This window comes from Miscanthus floridulus, chromosome 6 (assembly GCF_019320115.1).
Source record: "Miscanthus floridulus cultivar M001 chromosome 6, ASM1932011v1, whole genome shotgun sequence".
NCBI classification, from domain to species: Eukaryota; Viridiplantae; Streptophyta; class Magnoliopsida; order Poales; family Poaceae; genus Miscanthus; species Miscanthus floridulus.
In genome coordinates, this window is record NC_089585.1 from 127,738,790 (window position 1) to 127,760,997 (window position 22,208).

A 22,208-nucleotide genomic window follows, 5' to 3' on the forward strand; every position below is an offset into this window, starting at 1 on the left:
GCAGGAGTGCGTGCCGGCCCGGCCAGGCACGCACGATGATGTCCTGGCATGGCATCTACCTACCGTCCTGGTCGTCTGTTGCTTGGAGGCAAGGCCAAGAAGAGTTCCTTTTGCATCATTGCCAGGGACATAGTGGCCTAGTGGTGGATCGATTCAAAAACTTCTACCGCACGATTTCTTCTCCTCAATTGTTTACAGGAGAAAGACTTTACCGTCATTTGCACATCAGATACCTGTAATTGTTCCTTGCTAAAAAAAAAAGAAGAGAAAAGATGGCTGTGCTTGTTTATTTGTTACAAAATGGGATACCTTTGCTTGTTCTCTCAAAAGTTTAAAAAGAAGAAGAGATTTTTCTCGCCGGCTTCAACAAGAAATAAAAAAGGGGACTGCTATATAGCATTCGGCTCCTGGCTTCTCTTGCCAATACCCTAATTCTTCCTTTTCTCTTTTCATCTTGCTCCTTTATGGTTAGCACTTAGCAGGCATGGAAATGGAAACGAAATAAAGAAATAGACGTGTTGGTATCTGTCACCTAAATTTCTAGCCACGGTACAATTTTAAATGGACAATTGTGATTTTATCCTCGTTCAACTTTATGATTTTACCTTCTTTTTTTCAAACCCCAAGCCACCATTTATCCATATTCTAGTCTCAGTTAGCTAAAGGCCCGACAAATAAATCAAAGATGATGATGATGATAACCCTCCCAGCTTTTACCGATGAGCATGTGCAACTTGTTAAACTCTGTTTTAAAAACCTAGGTGCAAATTTCATATGGGAAATCTAGTTTTTTTTAACTGAACTGACAATGTTACCTCATCTAAATGGGATAGGGGTAAAAACTCTGCCTTTGTTTTGAAAGAGCTGGGGCAAAACCACAAAGTTAAATAAATGTGGAGAAGATACAATTATAATTCAAAACATGTTTAAGAACACAAGAGCGCTTCTGTAATTAAGTTATATTATAGTCGAAGTGGTATTTTTCATAGTTTCTAGGTAAAGTTGACGTGTCTAAAAATCCAGGTGTTCTTAAAACATCTGATTTTTACTTCACCATATGGTTCAGGTACCAAATAAACACATATAAAAATAGAAAAAAGTCTACCTAACCCCTTGACTATTAGCGTTTGTCGATTTCATCATCTCATCTAGAAAACCAAGTAGTTTAAGTGTTGAAAACCCTCTAAATCTACTGCCACACGATTTCCTATCCTCAATTATTTAGGGAGGCCAAGTGTGTACCACCCGCGGGTGGTAGAGGCTGAAACGTTGTTCCCTTATTAAAAAAATGTTTAGAGAGGCAAAGATTTTCCATTATTTGCAGATCAGATAGCAATACTTGTTCCTAGCAAAGAAAAGAAAGATAGGTGCACTTATTTATTTTTTACAATGGGGTATTGACTTCGAGAATAAATAAAATTTGGGTATTTTGTACTGGTGAGGCAGCTATGTTTCTTTTATTTTTTCAACAATAGAGAACTTTTTCTTGCTGTCTTTGAGATACGTTGGTTATCTACTTACTCCGTATCTCTGAAACTGTTTCTATTAAAAAATACGTCATTTTCTCATGGCATTCTCTTATTCTTGGTATAGTCGTCTGATAAAATCGCTCTCTTAGCTCTGTTCACTTGGCTGACAAGCCAGGTTGAAAAGTACTGTTGGTTAATTTGTTGTGAGAGAAAAACATTGTTCGTTCGCTGAAAAAGCATGACTCATAAGACAAACGAACAGGGTTACACGACACATCCAACAGTGAAGTGCAACAGGATAATGCCTTTTTTCAGAAAAGAGAGTACCTCTGTTTTATTGAAAGCAAATAAGCATTCACATTGAAAGAAAAATAATTGTTCACAGACAAAACAGACAAAGGGCCAGGACACCAGCTCCTAACACCATAGTTTTCACATAAAGCAGACTCAGGTGCAACAGATTCCGCCGTACAACAGACTAAGATTTCGCCGTAAACGATTTCACCAATGCCCGGAATGCCTAAAATCATGCAAGCCAAGCAAGTGTGCGCTCGACCACTGTGTCCACCCATTCCTTATCTTTCACCTTGAGCAGTGGTCGCCGTTTCTGCACAGAAGATAACTCCAGGAACAAGATTTGAGAGACCCGAAAAAAAAAAGGAACAGGATTTGAGAAGGATTGCTGGGTAGTTTCTTCCCAACTGCTATATATCTTGTTACAGTTTTCCCACAAACCCCAATTTGTGTGGTTACCAATTTTGTCATAAATCGACTATGCTAATTAAAAATGTTCCTTAAAGGAGTACAAACAAAAGTAGCAAGAGGGCTGTCTTTCTAGCCTCTTTTCTTGATAGAGGCTGCAGTTTTCAGTCTGTAAATGGACATTTGCCAAATAAACATTGCAATCTTCAAACGGATTCTGCAGTTCCAAATAACAAAACCGGATCATCTTGCCCATCCAAATGAATATCCTGTAACAACCTCGGCAACTCGCTAGCTCCATCTCGCCGAGTCCTATTCAGCAGAGCTTCTTCTTCTTCTTCTTCTTCTTCTTCTTCTTCTTCTTCTTCTTCTTCTTCTTCTTCTTCTAAAGCTGGTAAGTGGTGACCCAATCTCCCTGACTTTCACAGTCACAGAGACCAGACTCCTTTTCCTGGTGGTATGTAGGGCCAACGCGGAAAACACGCTGCAAACCTCGCGTCCAAAGTAGGTTTACCCCAAACCCAGCAACAATCCATGTTCTTGCCAAAATGGCAGGCACCAGACTCCACTACTTGCTTGTATTGTATCAGTTCCGGCGCAAAAAGTGCAACAGCGATCAAAAGCGTGTGTATACATATATCCCGTGACTAGTGGCACCGGTCACGACTCACACGCACGTACGTTCACTGAATTCATTCACATTTCAGGTTTTTGCTATCACCCGAAAATGATACGTCACCTCTTTGAGTACTTCAGTCGGACTGTAGGAGTATCATGCACTTCCTGTGCATCGACCTAAATCTCTGCGTGGCTTGCTTCACCCGGTGGAGAAACCAAAGCATAGCCCAAGGCTTTATAAATATCATAAATAAATATATACATCGTTCTAGCAATAATTTTATATATATAGCAGTCTCTTGTTGAGTAGAATCAGCAGAAGGGTGCAGGTTCAGGAGGAGCTCTCCGCTCTCGTCGTGTCATAGTCTCTCGAAGGTCCACCAAACAAGATGGACGGCGAGATGGACGAGGACGTGCTCACGGAGATCCTCGCGAGGCTGCCGTGCAGGTCGCTGGCGCGGTTCCAGTGCGTCTCCACGTCGTGGCGGCGCATCATCTCCAGCGACTACCTCCGCCGCCGGCTGCCGCTCATCACGTCGGGGGTGCTCTACCACGACGACACGCACCGCAGCGGCGAAGGCGGCGACGTGGATGGCGGCAGGAGGCAGCAGGCGTACACGTACGCGTGCGCGTCAGGCGGCTGCGGCGCCATGGCAGAGGCCCCGGACATGGGCTTCTTCCCGCGCCACGACACGTCCACCATCATCGACGGCTGCAACGGCCTGCTGCTCTACTACGCGTCCCGCCCGACGGCGTTCCACGTCGTGAACCCGACCACGCGGCGGTGGGCGGAGCTGCCGCCGCCGCGGGCCAGGACGCTGCTCTCCGTGCTGGCGTTCGACCCCTGCGCCTCGCCGCACTACAGGGTGGTGTGCTTCACGGGGTGGCTCCCCCGGGGTGCCACCATCGAGGTGTTCGACTCCGAGCGCGGCGCGTGGCGGGACCACGAGGTCGACTTCGGCCTCGACACCGACGCCATGTCGGCCACCATGCACTACTCCGGCGGCGCGCTCCACGTGCTGGCCTACTCGGGCCACGTCGTCCGCGTCGACCTGGACACCATGGCGTCCGCGGTCACCGCGCTCCCGGCCCCCGTCAGCTGCCGGGCGCGCGCCGGGCACTGCCGCGGGCGCCTTCGGTTCGCGTCCAGCGACGGCACGCGCCTCAGGATCTGGGAGCTCAAGGACGCCGCTGGAGGCGAGTGGGCGCTGAAGCACGAGATCGGGGTCAGCGACGTCGTCCCCGGCGGCGCGTCCCAGCCCATCACGTTCTTGTTCATGGCATTCCACCCCGAGAGGGAGCTGGTGTACCTGTGGTCGCCGTGGAAGCTGCTGGCGTTCGACATGGTCGAGAGGCGCGTCGAGGAGGAATGGGTGTTCGGGTCGGAGAAAGAAGGCACGCATCTCATACAGGTCTGGCCGTTTCCGTTCTCGCGCCATTTGGCCAACGCGCTGGCCTGATTAGGCTTGCCGACGAGCCGGAAAATGGCATGGGGCCCAAGTGTTCGTTGCCTACTCGCAATGCTCTGCTTGCTAAAAGATTGATAAAATATCAAAATAGAAAACAAAGGGTCAAAGACAGTATCCGTCGTAAAAAGAAAAAAAAAGACAAGAAGTGGTAAAACTGGAAATACCTGTAATACTACATTGATCATGATTACTTTGTATAGGGACTGTTCATCTGTAACGGTGTGTAAGCGTGGTACTGTTTGTGTCTTTGATTTTCTAGTAATGTTTAAGAATATATGTGGTTCAAGTTACTTTGAATGTTGGTAGCAACACAGGCAAGTTGCACTAGAGATATCAAGTTATCAACTGATGAGATATGACAGCTTACCACGCGTGCTTTTATTGTATTACTCATTTCGTTTTCGGCTAATTGTCCAAGCTATTCAACTTGTGGATGCCACTAACTTAGAATGTGTTGAATACTTGAGTTGGTTTAGCCTCCAGAGGTACGCTAAAAGAAAAGTCTTTGACAGTTCTGAAAATGCTATACACTGAAAAGTATCAGCGAATTGACAAAGACTGTACACTGAACAGTGAAAAGTAGAAACTTTGGCTAAGGTCGTGATGGATCCCTGGAGGGTAACAATATTGGAGGCTTAGCTTGAAATGAGATTATTTTGAGAGCAACTACAATGCATTTAGACAAAATAATGTCTAAATAGTGTAAAATATATCTATATGTGTATGGACAATCTTCTCAGCATGGAGAGACTAGTTCCATCGGTTACACTGATAATAAATAAAAACGACACCTAATAAGTCAATCATGCCTCTGCCCGCTCCACTTCTTCCTTCAAACATCGTATTTCTCCGCCCGTCATGTCTCCTATGACCGCATGGGTCTCACCACACCCAAATCAGTAGCACAGCTTCCCAGATCAATCTTCCCACAACTTAATCAAGCTCCTTCAGGCAGCCACCTCCCCAAATCGAAGGTTCGTTGACATAAATTGAGCTCACCCTGATATATGGCCGCCACTGAGAAGAAGGGCGGCACAGGAAAAACGGTTAGTCCGAAGGAGATTAGGCGCACACGAACAACTGGGGTGGTGGCCTTGCTTGAGCGTGGCGAATTGCCCACAGCCTGGCACCATTGTAGGAACCGATAGAGAGAGGGAGGAGAGAAGTTAGTGTTTCTTTATTTCCTATGTGTCCATAAGCCTATTAGTATATTTTGCTATGGACTACTACATAGCCTACTCACAAATGAAAATTTGTCCTATAGACTACTTTATTGCTACTCTGTTAATGGAAAATAAATTCCTAGAATTGTCTAAAGTTAGTCTTTTTTTATGTTGACCAAACTTATAGAAAAGCAAGTACACATTTTTGTGACACCAAATGGACACCCACATTGTAAGAATATAGTTTAGTGTATCTAATGATATAAATTTGGTGTCACAAACCTTTGATAGTTTTCGCTACAAATTAAGTTAAACTTTCTGTAAAATAACTTATATAACTCAGAATGAATTTATTTAAGAACAAGGTAAAAACGTTTTGACCTAAAGACAACAGAAATTGATTTAGTTAAAGAAGTTGGCTTAGACAACAAGAATTGATTTGTTCGAGGGCTTAAAGGCGTTGCTCTAAGGCCCAAGATTCTGGTCATTCAAGCGAGTTTAAAGGCCCACTAAAAATGTCATTTCGATTTAGTTGGGTTTACAACTGGTCTTAGAGGCTTCTATAGGGCCAACTTAAACGTTCAGCCAAGCAAGTTCACAGGCCCACTGAGACTTTATTCCAGCCAAGGCCTAAAAGATTCGTTTCGAATTGGTAGGGGTGCGCCAGGCTTGGGCAGTAGTGCGACGCCCAAGCGACGCTTGAGAGGCCCAATAGCAAGCTACTGTTGTGGACTCTCCCCCACACAAAACTCCCCCACAAAAAATAAATTTAATATCGAAGTGGACACATGGCCCACGTATCAGATATTAAACTGATAAGAACAGATACTACACTTGATCTTAGCCAAAAGGCCGAGAAAGGTATGAGTTGCTTAGGGGCGCAGGGTCTTCTTTTGTAACGTTCCTCTGGGTGCGCTCGGCCAAGTCTGCCGAGGTGGGACTAAAGGAGCAGCGCGCTCCGCGCAGGCACGGCGCGCTCTCTTTGGTTCAGGCGTCGGTGCTACCCGCTGCGGTAGCAATGCAAGCCCATCAATTGGTAGCCCATCAAAGAATCCCTCGGGCCTGGAATTCACTCATCGTCTCCTACAGCAATGCCGATGCGACCTCCCCGTCTCGCCGTCGGCCTGCCGAGTGCCGACGCTCATCTCCTGCCTCCCACGCGCTCCACGGCTCCAGTGCCACGCCCACTCACCTCGGGCCATCTCGCCGCCTCCCCGCTGCGCCTCTCCAACCTCCTCCTCACACTCGCGTCCGTCCGCGGTGCCGCCGCGCACGCGGACGCCGTCTTCGCGCGCCTCCCAGAGCCCGCCGCGCCGCGACCCGGCAGCAACGGCAAATGGGCGCCACGCCGGTGCGGTGGCCGCGTGTGCTGACCCCGGCGCAGCTCGCCGGAGCCATACGCCGGCAGAAGAACCCGCTCGAAGCCGCCCACATGTACTGGGACGCGCCTCGCCGTTACCCACCCTCCTGCTACCGCCACAACGACGACGTCCGCTCCACCCTCCTCGGCGCCGCCGCCGGCTCCCCCGCCCTCCCGTCCCTCCTCCGCCGCGTCCTCCCATCCTCCCCATCCGCCGATTCCCTCCTCGCCGCTTCGATCCCCAACCTCTCTCCCGCAGCCGCCGTGTCCATCTTCCGCTCGTCGCTCCCCTCCTCCCCATCCCCGTCTTGGTCCCTCTCCTTCTCCGCCCTCCTCCGGCGCCTCGTCTCCCAAGCTCTACTCCCCGAGGCTGCCCGCCTCTTCGCCGACTTCGCCGGGCGCCCGGAAGTCTCAGTAGCATCCGTGGATCTTACTCTTCTCATCTCTGGTCTCTGCGGCGTGCGGCGCCCTGACCTCGCGCTGCAGGTGCTCGACGAAATGCCGAACCTATGCCTTGCGCCGGAGAGGGACGCCTACCGCGCGATTGTGCCTGCTCTCTGTGACGCTGGCATGCTTGATGAGGCCACACATGTCGTTTATTCCATGCTGTGGCGGGTATCGCAGAGGGGCTGTGACGCAGATGTTGTGGTGTACCGGGCATTGCTGGTCGCACTCTGTGCGGCTGGCCGGGGCGAACAGGCTGAGCTGGTTCTGGATAAGGTGCTCAGGAAGGGGCTGAGGTCACCAGGTAGTCGTCGGTCTCTTCGTGTGCCAATGCTTGCTGTGCTTAACCTCGAGGATGCTCGGGAATCTATTGACCAGGCGTTGGCTGTTCGAGGTGGCCGTACTGTATGCAGCTTTGAGTCCATGATTCTTGACCTCTATGAAGAGGGTCGGTTTGATCAGGCAGACAAATTGTTCGAGGACATGGCCAAGAAGAATTTCAAGCCAACAATCTGCATGTATGAGGCGAAGATAGCTGCTTTATGCAGGGAAGGGAACGTGGATGATGCTGTGGAAGTGATGGAGGAGGAGCTGCCAAAGAATGACCTTGTTCCAACAGTGACAACATATAACTTGCTCATGAAGGGTCTCTGTGACACGATGCAATCAATGAGGGCAATAGAATACCTCAAAAAGGTGGATAAGCAGCTTGGTTGTGTTGCTCAAAAGGACACTTTCTCAATCTTGGTCCATGGTTTGTGCTCAGAAACCAAGTTTATTGATGCTTCAAAGTTAATGGAGAGAATGGTGAAGGGACATCATCGACCTGACAGAAGTTCATTCAACAGTGTTATTGAAGGTTTATGTTCTGCTGGCAGAACATATGATGCATTGTTGTGGCTAGAGGAGATGATCGACCATGGAGAAACACCAAACATTCGTGTTTGGTCATCCTTAGTCTCAGCAGTATGTCTGTCCCAGTTTGAAGCTTTAGGAGCTGGACTGCTGGAGGAAGCTTAGGTTATAACTGTACAAGAGGTGGGATTCAACCTAGGAAACTTTTGAATTGAAACCACAACTACGCCAATAATGAGTGTAAGGTACTCTTCTATTTATGTATGTAGAACTAAATTGCTGTGGTTTCATCTACTCTCAGTACCAAGAACACAGGTTTAAATCACCAAAAATCTTACACTAAAATTCAACGGCATGTTGTTTCGAAGAGAAAAGGTAGTATATCTGGGATGAAAGGGTGTTGTAGTTATATAGGAGCAATCTCTATCCTACAACTAAAAAGCCAGAGATGTTATTGTTCTGAGTTATAGGCTGAATCCTCTGTGCTTCATTTTCTTTTTGTTTCTTATGAACAGAGGAATAACAGTTGAAGGAATCAGACTTTATATTATTAAGGCGCTGTTGAAGATCTTTTGAGCAAAGGTAAGATGTTCTACATCAGTTGAATTTAATGAGTTGCAAACATATTTGTGGCGTACCTGTCTATGAGATCAATTAGTATTTCACTGCAGTGAAAAACAAACAAGATTATGACAGAATTTGGAGTAATTTCAATTTGTCATATTCAAACTGTGTGACATGTTTATGAAGTAATTTCTAGGAGCAGTCATTGCAGGGTTATAAATAGTCATTTGTTTTCAGAATTAAACAACTCCAGTATATCACAACCTTCCTTGTATTGGACGCAGGCTGCATAATGGCATTCTTGTTTTTTCCATGATAATGGATCTCCCAGCATATGCATTCTTGCTTTTATCCAGCACATGGCCCCGGGACAAGTGTCATTAGTTGATAGTTCAATGTCAACTCACCAAATCAGGATATGGATGATGAAATTGCTGATGAAAATGTAAATGATGAAGCTTGTGGGGTGGTCAATGCAGCTGAGGTGCTTTGAGCCCAAGACCCAAGTGAATGGAGAATGCGGGATGAGGAGTAGATAATGTTCTGTCTAATGGGAGCAGCAGCAGTGGGAGCGGAAATGCGGAAGTAGATGAGCAGTGATAGTGATGGCAGTGAAGGCAATTCAACCAGCCGTGGAGGTGTATGACGGTATGAGTTTCATATTCTGAGTCTTGGTTTGCAAGTCTGCCAATTTTACATTCTTAGTAGCAAAGTGTAAGAGTTCCATACATGTGTGTAATATAATATGACTACTTCAAAGTACTACCTTCATGAACTATGGGGCTGCAAACCGTTTGTTGAAACCATTTGTTCCATCTGTGATTAGGTCGGTTTTATGTTCGCTAAACCTGGCATGGAAGCATGGCATATTTGGCCCTATAGTTTATATGCAGGTTATTGATGTTTGTCAAACTGTAAGCTACTTCTCCATGCAAGCATGGCATATTGGCCCTGGTAAATTTATATGCAGGATATTGCTGCTTGTCAAACTGTAAGCTCTCTAGTTCAATGATACTATCAACAAAATTGATTCGAATATTTGAAACAATCGCCAATAATTATCTGTGAGATATACTATACAATGTCTAAAATCTCAGGCTTGTCAGTTCTGAGAAGATATTCAGGCACACCACTTCTATCGCAGGGGACAGGGTGCTGACTGAATAGCCTGGGCTTTTTGTTCGAAACATATTGAAAGCCTAATAAACTAATAAAAACCTATACAGATGCAGTGCAATGCAATGAAATGGCATCCGCGTGCCGGCCGTGCTTTGTCGTTCTAGCGGGGGAGCACGTTCGGGTAGAGCCCGCGGATGTACTGCGGCATGAAGTCGTGCCGCGTCAGGATCCCCACCACCGGCGGCCTCTGCATATATAACACAAAAGAATCGCAGTTCGTGTCACGTCGCATGCGAAACCACAGAAGAAAAGAAATGGAGTCGTCGGCTGGCATACTTACCCCTTGCGTCCTCGGCACGACGCACATGTGGCGGAGGCCGAGGCAGCGGAACAGCGTGGCGGCCTTGGCCAGCGACATGTTCTCCACGACGGTGTACGGCGACCGGTTGGTGATGGGGTGGAGGTCCACGTACATGTCCATCTCCTCCTCGGTGAGCTGCAGGTCCTCCACCTTGAGGCCCTTGCCGGAGCCGGCCTTGGCAAAGTCGAACGGCGCGAGCGTGCGGAACACCTCGGCGGCGCCGGTCTTGACGCGGGCCCTCGTGAAGATCCGCCCCTGCAGCAGCACCAGCAGGTGGGAGCGCAGGACGAGGCCGCACAGCTCCGGCGCCGGCGCGAACGGCGGGCCCTCGATCACGGGGAACCCGTTGTGGCCCGTGCTCCCCAGCGTCTCGACGACGGCGCCCACGCGCTCGACGCTGGAGAAGGTGACGAGCGGGCCGGACACCACGTCGCCGGCCACCAGGCTCCGCGTGCACGGCTCCGCGTGCACCTCCAGGTAAGGGAGCCCCTTCATGCGCACGATCTGCTCGTACACACCCTTGTTGAAGCAGTCCGCCACCGTCTTGGCGATGAGCAGCACGAGCATGATGAGCGGCAGCAGGAGCAGGTCGTTGGTGAGCTCCAGCAGGATGACGCACACCGACACCGTCATCCGCATCGTCCCGCCGAGGAAGGACGCGGCGCCGAGCAGCGCGAAGAGACCCGGGTCGAGGCCGCTCACCGAGCCCAGCAGCGTGCCGACCAGGCGGCCGAACGAGGCGCCCGCCAGGATGACGGGGATGAAGAGGCCCGACGGCACGGCCACGCCGTAGGTGAGCAGGCCCAGGGTGTACACCGTGGTGAAGAAGATGAGGAGCGTCGACACGCCGAACTCCCTGAAGTCGTACCCGGCGCTGAAGAGGTTGCGGATGGCGTCGTCGTTGGTGTTGAAGAAGAGGGACGCCAGAGCGTTGTAGTGACCCTGCGGGCACTGGAAGTTCTTGAAATTGCCAGAGCGGCCGATGGTCGGGCACTTCGTCCTGGCGAGCTCGGGCGGGCAGGGGGTGCACGTCGTCAGCCATGGCAGGCCGAAGGTGCAGCACGAAGTGATCACCGAGATGGTCACCGTCAGGACGATCTTGTAGCACGCGCCCTTCCTGAAAATGTGAACGCGCCCAGTGGTCAATGTTCTATGAAACTGCTGTAGAGTGAGACGCTCACCATCAGATGGCACATTGGCACTTACTCGTTGACGAGGCTATATACGCGAAGGACCCGGTCGACGAGGAAGTTGAAAAGGGCACCAAGCAGACCGCCGAGGACGCCGAGCAACACGACCGCGGCAAGGTCCGTTACGGTGTAGGTCACTTGCCGTGAGCCGAGATCGAACATGATCAGCCCTCCTTTGCCAAACAAGCCACAGTGCCCGCCACGGCAGTAGGTGATTAGCGCGTGCAGCACCATTGTCACCACTGCTGTCGTGGAGAAGGTCCTCCAGAGAAGCGCGCTCCGCCACCTGACGAGAGATTGATTGCGAGGGCAAACCATGTGAGATGATGCACTGTCTGCACTCCAACATGTTGGTTTCAGTTTCGACTTTGCAGGGAGGAGGAATATTAGATAGATTACCATGATGTAACTTCTTCAAGCGCAAAGAGCACGCCTCCAACCGGGGCACGGAAGGCCGCCGCCACACCAGCTGCAGCTCCGCAGGTGATGAGATCCCTTCGGTCCAGATCATTCTTGAAGTACCTGATCCAGTTCCAAGTGAGGCCATACTTCCGGGACCCCCCTTGCCCGAGCAAGGAGGCAACACAAGCGCCGGTATGCACCATAGGGCCTTCCTTGCCCAGCACAAATCCAGCAGACACCCCTAATACTGAGCCTAAAATCTGCATTTTGCAGTAATAACATAATCAGATGCACATCAAGACAGCAATATCAAAACAACTTAGAACCACCACAGCCTGAAATTTTCAGGGCACCACCTTCACTAAGAGGGTACTAGGCGCCAAAATCGAGTGCGCATCGACGCCATTCAGATACGCCTTCACCTCAGGGATGCCAGACCCGGCTGCTGCTGGGGCAATGTAAGCGCACAACGCTGCAGCCGCAGCAGCCAACATTGCATTGCAACCGATGTATAGCACAAAAGCTGCGAGGTACCTGAAGCGCCAAGCAATGTTAATTAAGCAAAATGAAGAAGAAAGTAGCAAGAGTTTGGCATTGTAACTTGTAGTAAGCGAGATCCGTACCGGTTCTCGAGCATGAGATCGCCCGTCAGGAGCAACTTGAACCCGGCGATGTTTTCGACAGCAATGTTGCTGAAGAATCCAACTAGGCCAACGACTACACCTACAAAAAGTGCCAGGACCCATTTAAGGACCTGGTATTGGAAGATCTGAAGTTTCCCTCTTGATCTCCAGTCTTGGTTGTAAACTTCATTCTCCACAATTCTGAAATCATCAGTGAAAATGTATGACGTGATGTTATACGGATTCACCACTACATTTATGTTACAGTCATCAGACATCAAATTCAGAAATATGTCTAGGGCTGAAACGTCCACGATTAATAAACTCAAACAATATAATGACATCAATAGTACTCGAAGTAATAAGTAGCCCTGTAGCAGTAAGGATGTTAGTCGCTGAATTCTCACTCTTGGTAGTAGGAGAATTCTTACTCTCATCGAGAGAGGATGACACTAGGAGTTGGGGCAATTTTCTTGTCTATTTCTCACACAAGCTCACACAAATGCCATGCCAACCCAAGGGGTTGGGGTTACATATTTATAGGCTGCTAGCCAGCCAAGCATATGCCAAGATGCTAGTCTAAGATGCTAGTCTAAGATGCTAATATGCTGTCCTAGCTAAGATGCTGTCCTAAAAACAGAAAAACAGCCACAAGGACCATGACCATGTGAGCATCATAGCCCCACAAAGACCAGCCACACATGAGACTTATCCATCAAAGGATATATGAGAAATAGAGTATGTGGAAACACAAGGGCATGCATGCATACTCGTAATCGAGGCTCTCAATGGGGCAGGTGTTGGCGCCGACGATGGCCATCTGCGACGTCGTGTTGGTGCCGCGCTGGTAAAGCAGTGGCCGCTGCAGAGCGCCAGCCGCATCCTCGACGTCCTTCTCCCACTTCACCGACCTCGTCGACATCGGAGTTGCAATTGGTGTCGCCGTTGGCGTCGCCAACGGCGTCGTGCAGGAGCTCTCGGCCCCGTCCAACCCACTTTCTTTTCCAGCCGTAGGTGCCATGGTTTCTCACCTCCAATTAAGCGAAGTAATTTCCTTTGCTATCTGCCTCTTCTTATAGTCAAGTAGGTTGTGTGTTCTTCATACTGTGATGAAAAAGAAGAAGAAGAAGATTAGTGCTCAAACATGGTATGGCTGTTATGTTTTTCTTTAGAAACAGCGTTTCGGCGTCTCATTGGAATCAGGCAAAATATTTTTCAGGAAACAAACAAGAAAAGAACACATGATCTAAGATTCCATGCATGCAGTTTTCAGATGGCAATGTAATGCGCGTCGCTCGTCGTATCAGTTTGTGACTGAAACTGCGTAGTTGTGCTGGCCACTCTGAGAAACGCGGTTTTGTATCGACGACAGACGACCAATCTGATATCTAATACCAAATTACCAAAGCGGAGTAGATTATGTTAGCCGCGATGAATCGATCGATAGATGGAAACTCACCGATCCACCTCCGCGCGTAGCATCCAATCCTAGTCTCCTCCTCGCCGTCGTCTGGTCCTACCGGGACGCGCGCCTGCTCGTGAGCTCGCCGTCGTCTGATCCTACCGGGACGCGCGCCTCGTGAGCTCGATCCATCTCACGCGGCCAAACGGAGAGAATCTGACGGATCAGCATTATCCATCCGCGCCACCCGGCCGCGCCCAACACTTGCCAAGACGACGACGAGCGAGAGGAGAATAGGCCACCGACGTGCGCGGTGGGAGTCCCGGGAATTCGCAAGGCAAACTGGTAAAGGGTGTGATTTGGTGGAGAGGTGCGGAGGAGTTGGCGGCGCCAAGTTAGCAGCGGCCTGGCCCCCCCTTGCCACCCTTTAAATACCAAGGGTCTGCGCGTGCCATGAGGCAGGGACTCCGTGTCTGTCCCGTACTGCATGCTGTTGGATCCCGCCGAGGAAACCGTCCCGTCCTATTCCCACGCGTGGGATCATATACGTATACGTACGCTACAACTAAGCGCGGTGCTTCAGCGTGCCTCTGGCCCTCTGCCTCCCCATGCACCGCTCCGCCACGCCGCCTGGCTGCCATGTCGCCCGGCCCCCGCCTCTCCCCGTCTCGCCCGGTCGCGCACGCCGCCCTGCTCCGACACACCGCCGCGCCGTTCGGCTACCTGGCAACCGTCCCACACGCGGCCGCTCCGCCCGGCATAGCTCTCTCAGGCAGGCCCCAATGCTCCTGCCACAATCTGGGAGGAGGCGGCAAGTGCAGGCGGCCGTCCCGATCGGAGTCCACCGCTAAGACATTGTGAGACCCAGCCGATTGGGACAGGTTGGGCCGGATCGAATTCGGGAGTACTGTAGCACCGAGTTACGGTAAATGTGGAAACTACTGTACCAGCGAAGTCCAGTACCTGCCGTGACTTCTGGGTTGGCCGCACCAGCTTAAATAGCCACGCCAATAAGGTATAGTAATCTTTGATTAACTGTTTTGTGCGAAACGAGTAAGAAAGCGTAAACGAGTTGCTACGTAGGTGAGGCCCACCCCTCGACAGAGTGGGCCTGTAGATACGGAGAATTGATATAGATATGAGGAGACCAAACAATGCAATTGGTTTGTCACTTTGGTATCTTATATTAATTAAATACACCTTGTCTGCTAACCATATTGGGGCAGATTTGCCAAAGTATCATCAATTTGTGCAGGCATAGATGGAGTGGGAAATATGAAGCTCATCTATGGTTGCTGATTTGAGAATTTAGCCTGCATTTCAAGCTTTAGAACATGAAGAATATTAAATTATAACATCTTTTACTCTCTATCCCTACAACTGCCCTCTTTTGTGGTTGCTGAATTTGATAGGAGAAGGAAAAGCAATCTACTATTGCATAACCTTATGATTTATCATATTTTTGGAATTTGAGAAGCTAGCATGTACCTTTTTATGCCTCCTTTTCTTTTTCCATGCTGATTTTTTCCTTTTTTAAGTTTAACTTTAGTTTTTATTAGTTTGTGAGGAGCTCAGGACATCAAATGTGTACAGATTTGTAGGGATGATTTGCTAGTGTCCAACCCACATTAGGTAGTTGATGAGTACACTTGCAATGCACCGCATCACAAGGCAAAGCAATTTGAAAGAGGAATTTATGGTATCAACAAAGGTAACAATTGGTGATGGCGAAAAGGCACGCTTCTGGCACAACAATTGGTTGGATGGTGAGACCCCAAGACATCTTGCGCCCCACTTATTCGAGCTAATCAAAAGGAAAAACATATCAGTCCAGCTAGAACTTCGAAACAATAGCTGGATTCGATCGCTAAATGGCCGGATCACCACCGCTGTCCAAGTTGAGGAATTTGTCTCCCTGTGGATCAGAATCCAAAACTTCCACCTCACACAGGGCGTACGAGACTCCATCGTCTAGAGATGGACAGCTGACGGCACTTACTCCAACAGGTTAGCTTATAAGATCCAATTCAGATGTTCCTATGGGGGCTTCCGAAGTGACCTCATATGGAAAGCCCATACAGAGAACAAGTGCAAAGTGTTCGGCTGGATTCTGGTGAGAGAAAAAAATCCTCACGACGAATAACCTGTAGAAGAGAGGATGGCCTCATCAAGACCACTACGCTTTGTGCAACAGGCAGCTTGAGACAGGACTGCACTTGTCACTACTTTGCCCATTCGCCAAAGTAGTATGGAGCCTCATTCTATCCTGGGAGCACTTCGATGCCCAATTGATCGAACCATCTCATGAACCAGTCCATTTAATCTCATGGTGGGAGGAGGCCGAAACCAAGATAACCAAGGGGGAAACAAAACGGTTCAACGGAATGGTGATATTCACATTATGGGACCTATGGAAGGAGAGGAATAAAAGAATCTTCAACAATATTCACGAATCGGCAATGCAAGTGGCTTCAAGAGTCAAAGAGAATATTGAACAACGGAAGAGGGCATTAACTTGGAGGGGGTAATCGACAAAGAAAAGTTGTAATCGATTTCCTGGTCTATCGTTTTTTTCTCTCCAAGGGGGACGTGCCCTCTCCACCTATACATAAACTTCTATTTTTCTCTCTTAATTGAAAGGCAGAGCTCCTGCCATTGCGTTCAAAAAAAGGAATTTATGATGAACTTAGCTATCGTGATCTGAATTTCCTTCCTTTGATTTAGAACTTGTACTTGAATTATGTGTTTTACTCTTGTTTGTACAAGCTTGCTTTAATACATTGTGTAAATCATGCCTATATTATAACATAATGTGGCTCGACAGCACGTTGCTGGCGAACTCAAAACATCTTGTTTTTCTTATCGCATTGATTTTTTTTTATTTTTTTTTTTGCTCTCGTGGAAACGTGTCTACCTTTGCAATGTACTCCTTAGGACATAATAATCCTACTATTCTCTTATTTGTTTTTGGGAATGCTAACAGGCAACCGTGTGTTTTGCTGTTTATCGACTCGCGGCTTCCAACCGTTTGATCTTGTACTGGTACATGGGAAGCTAGCCGACGTTCGATCCAGACGCCATGTCGTGGGTCCTAATTTTTTACTATTTGACCTTTTATTTGAACAAAATTTATGTTTATCCTCTGAGAAACTTAAACTCATCTTTGGACCCTGGGGGTCGGCGTCATGAGTCCTGGCGCCGAGGTGTATGGCTGTGTACAGCAGAAAATCCTTGGTGGTGTTGACGTCCGATACCTCGACGTCAGAATATATGACGTCGAGCTCGGCGCCACATATGTTGGCGTCAACCCGACACGCGCCTGTGTGCAAGTGTGTGCGGTGCGGAGCGGCGTCTAGGAGTGCCGCGGATGGGGCTTGACGTTGGGGCTGAGCGGACGCGACGTTGGGGTTGTGCGCTCCAGAATCAATCAATCTCCTCGGTCCTCAAAGCAATTGAAAAAGTTCAAGCACACTGTGTGCAAGTGGCGAACAACTCCGTGAAGAGAGCAGGGGAGGCAGTGCCGCAACAGGTGGAGCATTGCATTGCGCATGCCCAGCACAGTTCGCTGTGGCGTTACTGTTAAGCATTGCTGTACGTGAGTTGGTGTGGTGAGCGCAGGAACAAAGGTTTTAAATCTCCGGCTATAGCCTCCGGCTATAGCTACCGCTATAGCCCGCTATAGCTATTTAAGAAAGATCAAGCTATTTGTATCTATGTACAACTTAGCCGCTATATCCTCAGCCTGTTCGGGAGGCCGTATCGTATCGTGGATTATTTACTGCTGGCTGGTTTGGTGTGAGAGAAAAACACTGTTCCCGGCTGGAAATTTACGATCGTCTACGAGCAAGCGAACAGGTTGATTTAGCTTCGCTATAGCTGTTTTTGAGGTCATCCGCTAAAATGTGTTAGCCGGATATTTAAAACACTGGCAGGAACCGACGCGTTCAAATTCGCGGCTGCTGCTGTTGCTCAGCGCTCGCTGCATGTACAGTGAAATGTGTGTGTCAGTGTGTGTTGGCATGCCAACAGTGCTCGTCAGTGGCAGTGCACGCAGGCATCGCCTCCCCTTGTCCCTGTGGCAGTGCTCGTCAATGGCAGTGCACGCATGGCCCCTTCACCACAGAGACTATCATAGCCCTGGTATACCACGTTGGTAGAGCATTCAAAAGCTTAGGACGCGAAGTTGTCTTAGTTCTACGTTGAGAAATGGAGACTTATGACGAATAAAAAAATATACAATAACCTTTTCAAAGTGAACAGCCGAACAGGTACGGTGTTGGTTGATTGGTTACAAACTTCCAATAGCGTCCAACTGATACAATTTATTTTTAAGCCATATATAATAATGTCAACTTCCGCAGTCCTTTTCAATAACGTGCCAAGCAATGTTCGTACTTCCACTATACCTGTACGGTGTGCCATTTTCAGTCATCACGGCATCACACCAGACCGGCCGCGCAAGCGCAACGCAAGCCACAGCGGTCACAGCCTCACAGCACTGTTCACTGCTGGTGGCTCGGCCGCTCGCCTCCGGAAAAGCAGAGCGGCGTCTCCCCCGTCCACGTCTTAGTCACCCTTCGCAGACACGATTAGCGGTGTGACCTCCGAGGTGTGCAGGCACGTGACTTCGTAGGAGCATGGCCTCCCATGCAGCCGGTGGTTTTTGCAAACCGGCGTGGGAAACGGAGCAAGGGAACCGGCGCTGCAGGCTGCTGGTTGGCTCGGGCGCCGGGCCCTAGCTAATGGGGCGCGCCGCACGTGCCTGGTAGGCTCTGCGCGCATGTGGCGCGTGCGCGCCACACACGCCTGGTCTCCAGCGTTGTCTTTGTCCGAGCGCCCCACCTCTCTCTCTTCACTTGGCCGCACGCTTTGAAGCCGGTACCTCGGCGTTAAGATCCGTGGCGCCAAACTCGGAGCCATCTATTCTAGCGCCGAGGTACCGACCACGTAGGATTTTCTTCTATGCACGGCCAGGCACATCGGCGCCAAAATCTGTGGAGCCGAGATGTGTTACCTCAGCGCCAGGACTCATGGCGTCGACTCCCACGATCCAAAGATAAGTTTAAGTCTCTCAGGAAGGCAAATATAAATTTTATTCAAAAAAAAATGTTAAATAGTAAAAAATTAGGGTCGTGGGTGAGAGCGTGTGGGAGCTAGGGCCGAAGTTGTGCCAAACAAACCCTTAGTCTTCAACTTTAACTAACTAAACTTTAGACCAATGAGACATGTCACGTAGGAGAGATGCTGTAAACCAATTGACCATATCACTATTCACTTGATTTGTTTTCACAAGATTATATCTAATCTAAACCATGGACCTTAAATTTGGAAGCATGAAAGTGTTTGAAATCTAGAGCATCCATGTGTGGTATGGACTCCTTATATTTTGAGATAAGCTAATGAGATACGCGTTCTTTTGGTTTGTTGATTGCGACTACAAGCCTTCAACATTCACGATCCGATCTGATCGATGGTAGATTCCTATGCCTGACCTCGGTATTAACTTTCATCCCCTGAGTTGTTGGACAGCTTGTTGTACATACCCGATCAAGGCCGACATTCCCAAGAACGCTATCTGTCTTTTCCTCGTATCTCTCATAAAACCGATCGCCTTTGCATCCATGTTTTGGTACTTTCCAGCGTACTTCTTGGGCTCAGACATGCGCCGGACTCATCTCCTTTTCCTAATCTCTCATCGATCTCTTTCTTCCCGGCTTGTTTTATTCCTATTCCCTCGATCTGATCATAACTGAATATCTCCACTTTTTTTCCAATTGTCTGAGATATCGATCGGACTATACTTTTCTGCTGCCCTCTCCATGCATGCCTTCCTCGTGAAGAAGGGACGCTCAGAGAATCAGAAACTGTAGGCTGGAGTGCTCGTTCATCCTGGTATCGTAGGTTGGCCAATCTCGCAAGCCATGGATCGCGGCCATCTGCGCAGAGCTTAAATCTCCCTTCTCCCTCGTCCATGTCACCCCAGCTGCATGCGCTCGTGTCCGTAATACCGTTTACCGTTTAGCAACTGCAACAACTCGTCGTCGTACAACTACGGACGACGGACGTATGCGCTTGTTGTGTTCCTCCACGACAAGGGCATGAAGGGCGCGCTTGACGATTTCAAAGTGATGCTCACGAGGAACGAGCCCATCACCGGCCTCGCCAAGGTGGTCGCGTTCCTTGTGCTCTTCGCGCTCGGCGTCGTCGCCGGCCTCTGGGTGTCTGCCGGGATCCGCCGGTCCCAGGAAAGCATCGTCACGAAGAGCATCGGGTTCCAGGGCAGCGGCGGCGGCATCTGCTGCCGGCCCGACCTGGACCCCGGGTTCGAAGAATTCGTGGCCCCGACGCGCCTCATGCACGACATGACGGACGAGGAGCTGTTCTGGCGCGCCACGCTGGTGCCGGCCGCCGCCAGCAGGTACCCGTTCGAGCGCGTGCCCAAGGTGGCCTTCATGTTCCTGGCCGGCCACGGCGTCCTGCCGCTGGCGCCGCTCTGGGAGCGCTTCTTCCGCGGCGGCCAAGAGGAACGCTTCTCCATCTACGTCCACGCGCCGCCCGGCGTGGCGATCAACGTCTCCGAGGACTCGCCGTTCTACGGAAGGCAGATCCCCAGCCAGGTTAGTGATTGTCGCTCGCATGCTGCATGATAGATGCTATGCTTGCTCGATAGATCGATCGAGACACGCTTCTTTCAGCTCACCATCGATCGCTCCGTCTGACGAATGCCGTCTGTCCTGCCGATTTTCAGGAAACCGAATGGGGCTACGTGACGCTGGTGGACGCCGAGAAGCGGCTGCTGGCGAACGCGCTGCTCGACTTCTCCAACGAGCGGTTCGTGCTCCTCTCGGAGAGCTGCATCCCGGTGCACAACTTCACGACGGTGTACGACTACCTGGTGGGGTCGCGGCACAGCTTCGTGGAGTCCTACTACCGGAACGACCGGGGCTGCCGGAACCGGTACAGCCGGAGCATGGCGCCCGACATCACGCTGCGGCAGTGGCGGAAGGGGTCCCAGTGGCTGGAGCTCAGCCGCGACCTCGCCACGAGCGTGCTGACGGACACCAGGTACTACCCGCTGTTCCGGCGGCACTGCCGGCCGTCGTGCTACCCCGACGAGCACTACGTGCAGACGTACGTGACCCTGCGGCACGGCGCGCGCAACTCGAACCGCACCGTCACGCGCGTGGAGTGGCGCGCGGGGAGGTCCCACCCGGTGACGTACGGCGCCAGGGACGCCACGCCGGAGCTCGTGCGGAGCATCCGGACCAGCGCCGAGCCCTGCGCGTACAACTCGCGCCCGACGTCCACCTGCTATCTGTTCGCGAGGAAGTTCGCGCCCGACTCGCTCGCGCCGCTGCTCAACATGTCGTCGACGGTCATGCACTACTGACCTTTTTTTTCTTGGCCGTCGAGGCGGCGTTCGACGGACACAAAACAAGAGTTCGTAACTTGTTCAGATAATCAGATTAATTACACGTTAGGCATCGATCGGCTGTAAGTAACTCTGCAACGCAGTTACATACAGACAAACAGTCACGGCTGAATGAATTGATCATGCATCCATCCTGCTGAAATTGCTGGAGCGAGATGTAAATGTACGTGACCGACCCCAGGCATTGAGGCATATGATGATAGCTGGTTGGGTTGACCCTACGCCGTTGGTGCTGCAGGCAGGCAGAGGCAGCAGAGCCCACTAGCTGTTGCAGCAGCGCACCAACACCAAGTTGCTTTGCCGCCTAGGGCCATGTTTAGAATGTAAAAAATTTCAAACCGATGAATAGTAGCATTTTCGTCTTATTTGGTAAATATTGTCCAATCGTGGACCAACTAAGCTCAAAAGATTCATCTCGTGATTTCCAACTAAACTGTACAATTAGTTTTTTTTTTTACCTACATTTAATACTCCATGCAAGCAGCTAAAAATTGATGTGATGGAGAGAGCGTAAAAAAACTTAGGAATTTAGAGGTGATCTAAACAAGTAGCCTGTTCGCTTGTTGGTTTCAGCCAGCCCAAACAACAGTATTTTCCTCTTACAATAAACCAGCATCAGCCAAGCCCAAACCAGCCCAGAAACCAATCAGCGAACAGCCCTACCAAACGCCAATTGGCATGGAACCACCACGTACTGGTACTACGACCGCCCCTGCGCGCAACAGGATCGGTTTGGTTGTGCTTTCTCATCAAGGAACAGCGGGGGCCCAAGCACACCGGCGGCCCGCCAACTACTTCTAGCTCCTCCTCCTCCTCCGCTTCGCGATCCAACAACTGAGGGATCATTGCATTCAATTCCCGCACTTCCACTCGAGTACGCGAGCGGGTTCCATTCCAGGTCGTTTGTGCGTGGCGTGGTCCAGGTAATCTGATTTCCTTCTGCTGCTCCGCATCCGGCGCCGGCAGGCCCGCTGTGACGCTGGCCCAGGACATGCATGGCCCATCAGCGCACGCAGCGGTGCACGGTAGCTGCGA

At 50.2% G+C, this 22,208-nt stretch overlaps 4 protein-coding genes and 1 pseudogene across 7 annotated transcripts; 3 read left to right on the forward strand and 2 right to left on the reverse strand.

The window, feature by feature from the left end:
• Positions 1 to 2,334: 2,334 nt before the first annotated feature.
• LOC136459546 (putative F-box/kelch-repeat protein At1g15680) lies at positions 2,335 to 4,619 on the forward strand. The gene has a single exon (XM_066459389.1). It carries the CDS (start codon positions 3,179 to 3,181, stop codon positions 4,247 to 4,249), a length of 1,071 nt encoding a protein of 356 aa, XP_066315486.1. The 5' UTR covers positions 2,335 to 3,178; the 3' UTR covers positions 4,250 to 4,619.
• A 1,455-nt stretch (positions 4,620 to 6,074) lies between these two features.
• LOC136461987 (U2 spliceosomal RNA) lies at positions 6,075 to 6,286 on the reverse strand (annotated as a pseudogene).
• Positions 6,287 to 6,306: 20 nt separating this feature from the next.
• LOC136456927 (pentatricopeptide repeat-containing protein At1g05600-like) lies at positions 6,307 to 9,616 on the forward strand. 4 transcript variants are annotated; one of them, XM_066456937.1, is made up of 3 exons: positions 6,307 to 8,320; positions 8,596 to 8,662; positions 8,929 to 9,616. In XM_066456937.1, the coding sequence occupies exon 1, from the start codon at positions 6,440 to 6,442 to the stop codon at positions 8,243 to 8,245; it is 1,806 nt and encodes a 601-aa protein (XP_066313034.1). In that variant the 5' UTR covers positions 6,307 to 6,439; the 3' UTR covers positions 8,246 to 8,320; positions 8,596 to 8,662; positions 8,929 to 9,616. The 4 variants fall into 4 exon arrangements, with proteins under 4 accessions (XP_066313034.1, XP_066313036.1, XP_066313033.1 ...); XM_066456939.1 differs by having other exon boundaries at positions 9,001 to 9,616; XM_066456936.1 differs by having other exon boundaries at positions 6,307 to 8,325; positions 8,929 to 9,615.
• Positions 9,617 to 9,674: 58 nt separating this feature from the next.
• LOC136456926 (chloride channel protein CLC-c-like) lies at positions 9,675 to 14,123 on the reverse strand. The gene is made up of 8 exons (XM_066456935.1): positions 13,799 to 14,123; positions 13,110 to 13,443; positions 12,340 to 12,540; positions 12,073 to 12,250; positions 11,714 to 11,976; positions 11,331 to 11,600; positions 10,104 to 11,241; positions 9,675 to 10,010 (listed from the first exon to the last, which is right to left on the reverse strand). The coding sequence occupies exons 2-8, from the start codon at positions 13,358 to 13,360 to the stop codon at positions 9,924 to 9,926; spliced, it is 2,388 nt and encodes a 795-aa protein (XP_066313032.1). The 5' UTR covers positions 13,361 to 13,443; positions 13,799 to 14,123; the 3' UTR covers positions 9,675 to 9,923.
• A 5,549-nt stretch (positions 14,124 to 19,672) lies between these two features.
• On the forward strand, positions 19,673 to 21,474 carry LOC136459547 (glycosyltransferase BC10-like). Its single transcript, XM_066459390.1, has 2 exons — positions 19,673 to 20,358; positions 20,490 to 21,474. The coding sequence occupies exons 1-2, from the start codon at positions 19,840 to 19,842 to the stop codon at positions 21,129 to 21,131; spliced, it is 1,161 nt and encodes a 386-aa protein (XP_066315487.1). The 5' UTR covers positions 19,673 to 19,839; the 3' UTR covers positions 21,132 to 21,474.
• The last annotated feature ends 734 nt before the right edge of the window (positions 21,475 to 22,208 follow it).

Bases quoted from the DNA above. Each gene is read 5' to 3' on its own strand.
- LOC136456926 (XM_066456935.1), bottom strand. From the start codon at position 13,360: ATGGCACCTACGGCTGGAAAAGAAAGTGGGTTGGACGGGGCCGAGAGC. The intron at 11,601-11,713 runs GTAATCTATCTA...ATCTCTCGTCAG, and splicing joins CTTGAAGAAGTTACATCATG to GTGGCGGAGCGCGCTTCTCT. The intron at 10,011-10,103 runs GTAAGTATGCCA...TTATATATGCAG, and splicing joins TCGTGCCGAGGACGCAAGGG to AGGCCGCCGGTGGTGGGGAT.
- LOC136459546 (XM_066459389.1), top strand. From the start codon at position 3,179: ATGGACGGCGAGATGGACGAGGACGTGCTCACGGAGATCCTCGCGAGG.
- LOC136456927 (XM_066456937.1), top strand. From the start codon at position 6,440: ATGCAAGCCCATCAATTGGTAGCCCATCAAAGAATCCCTCGGGCCTGG.
- LOC136459547 (XM_066459390.1), top strand. From the start codon at position 19,840: ATGAAGGGCGCGCTTGACGATTTCAAAGTGATGCTCACGAGGAACGAG. The intron at 20,359-20,489 runs GTTAGTGATTGT...GCCGATTTTCAG, and splicing joins GAAGGCAGATCCCCAGCCAG to GAAACCGAATGGGGCTACGT.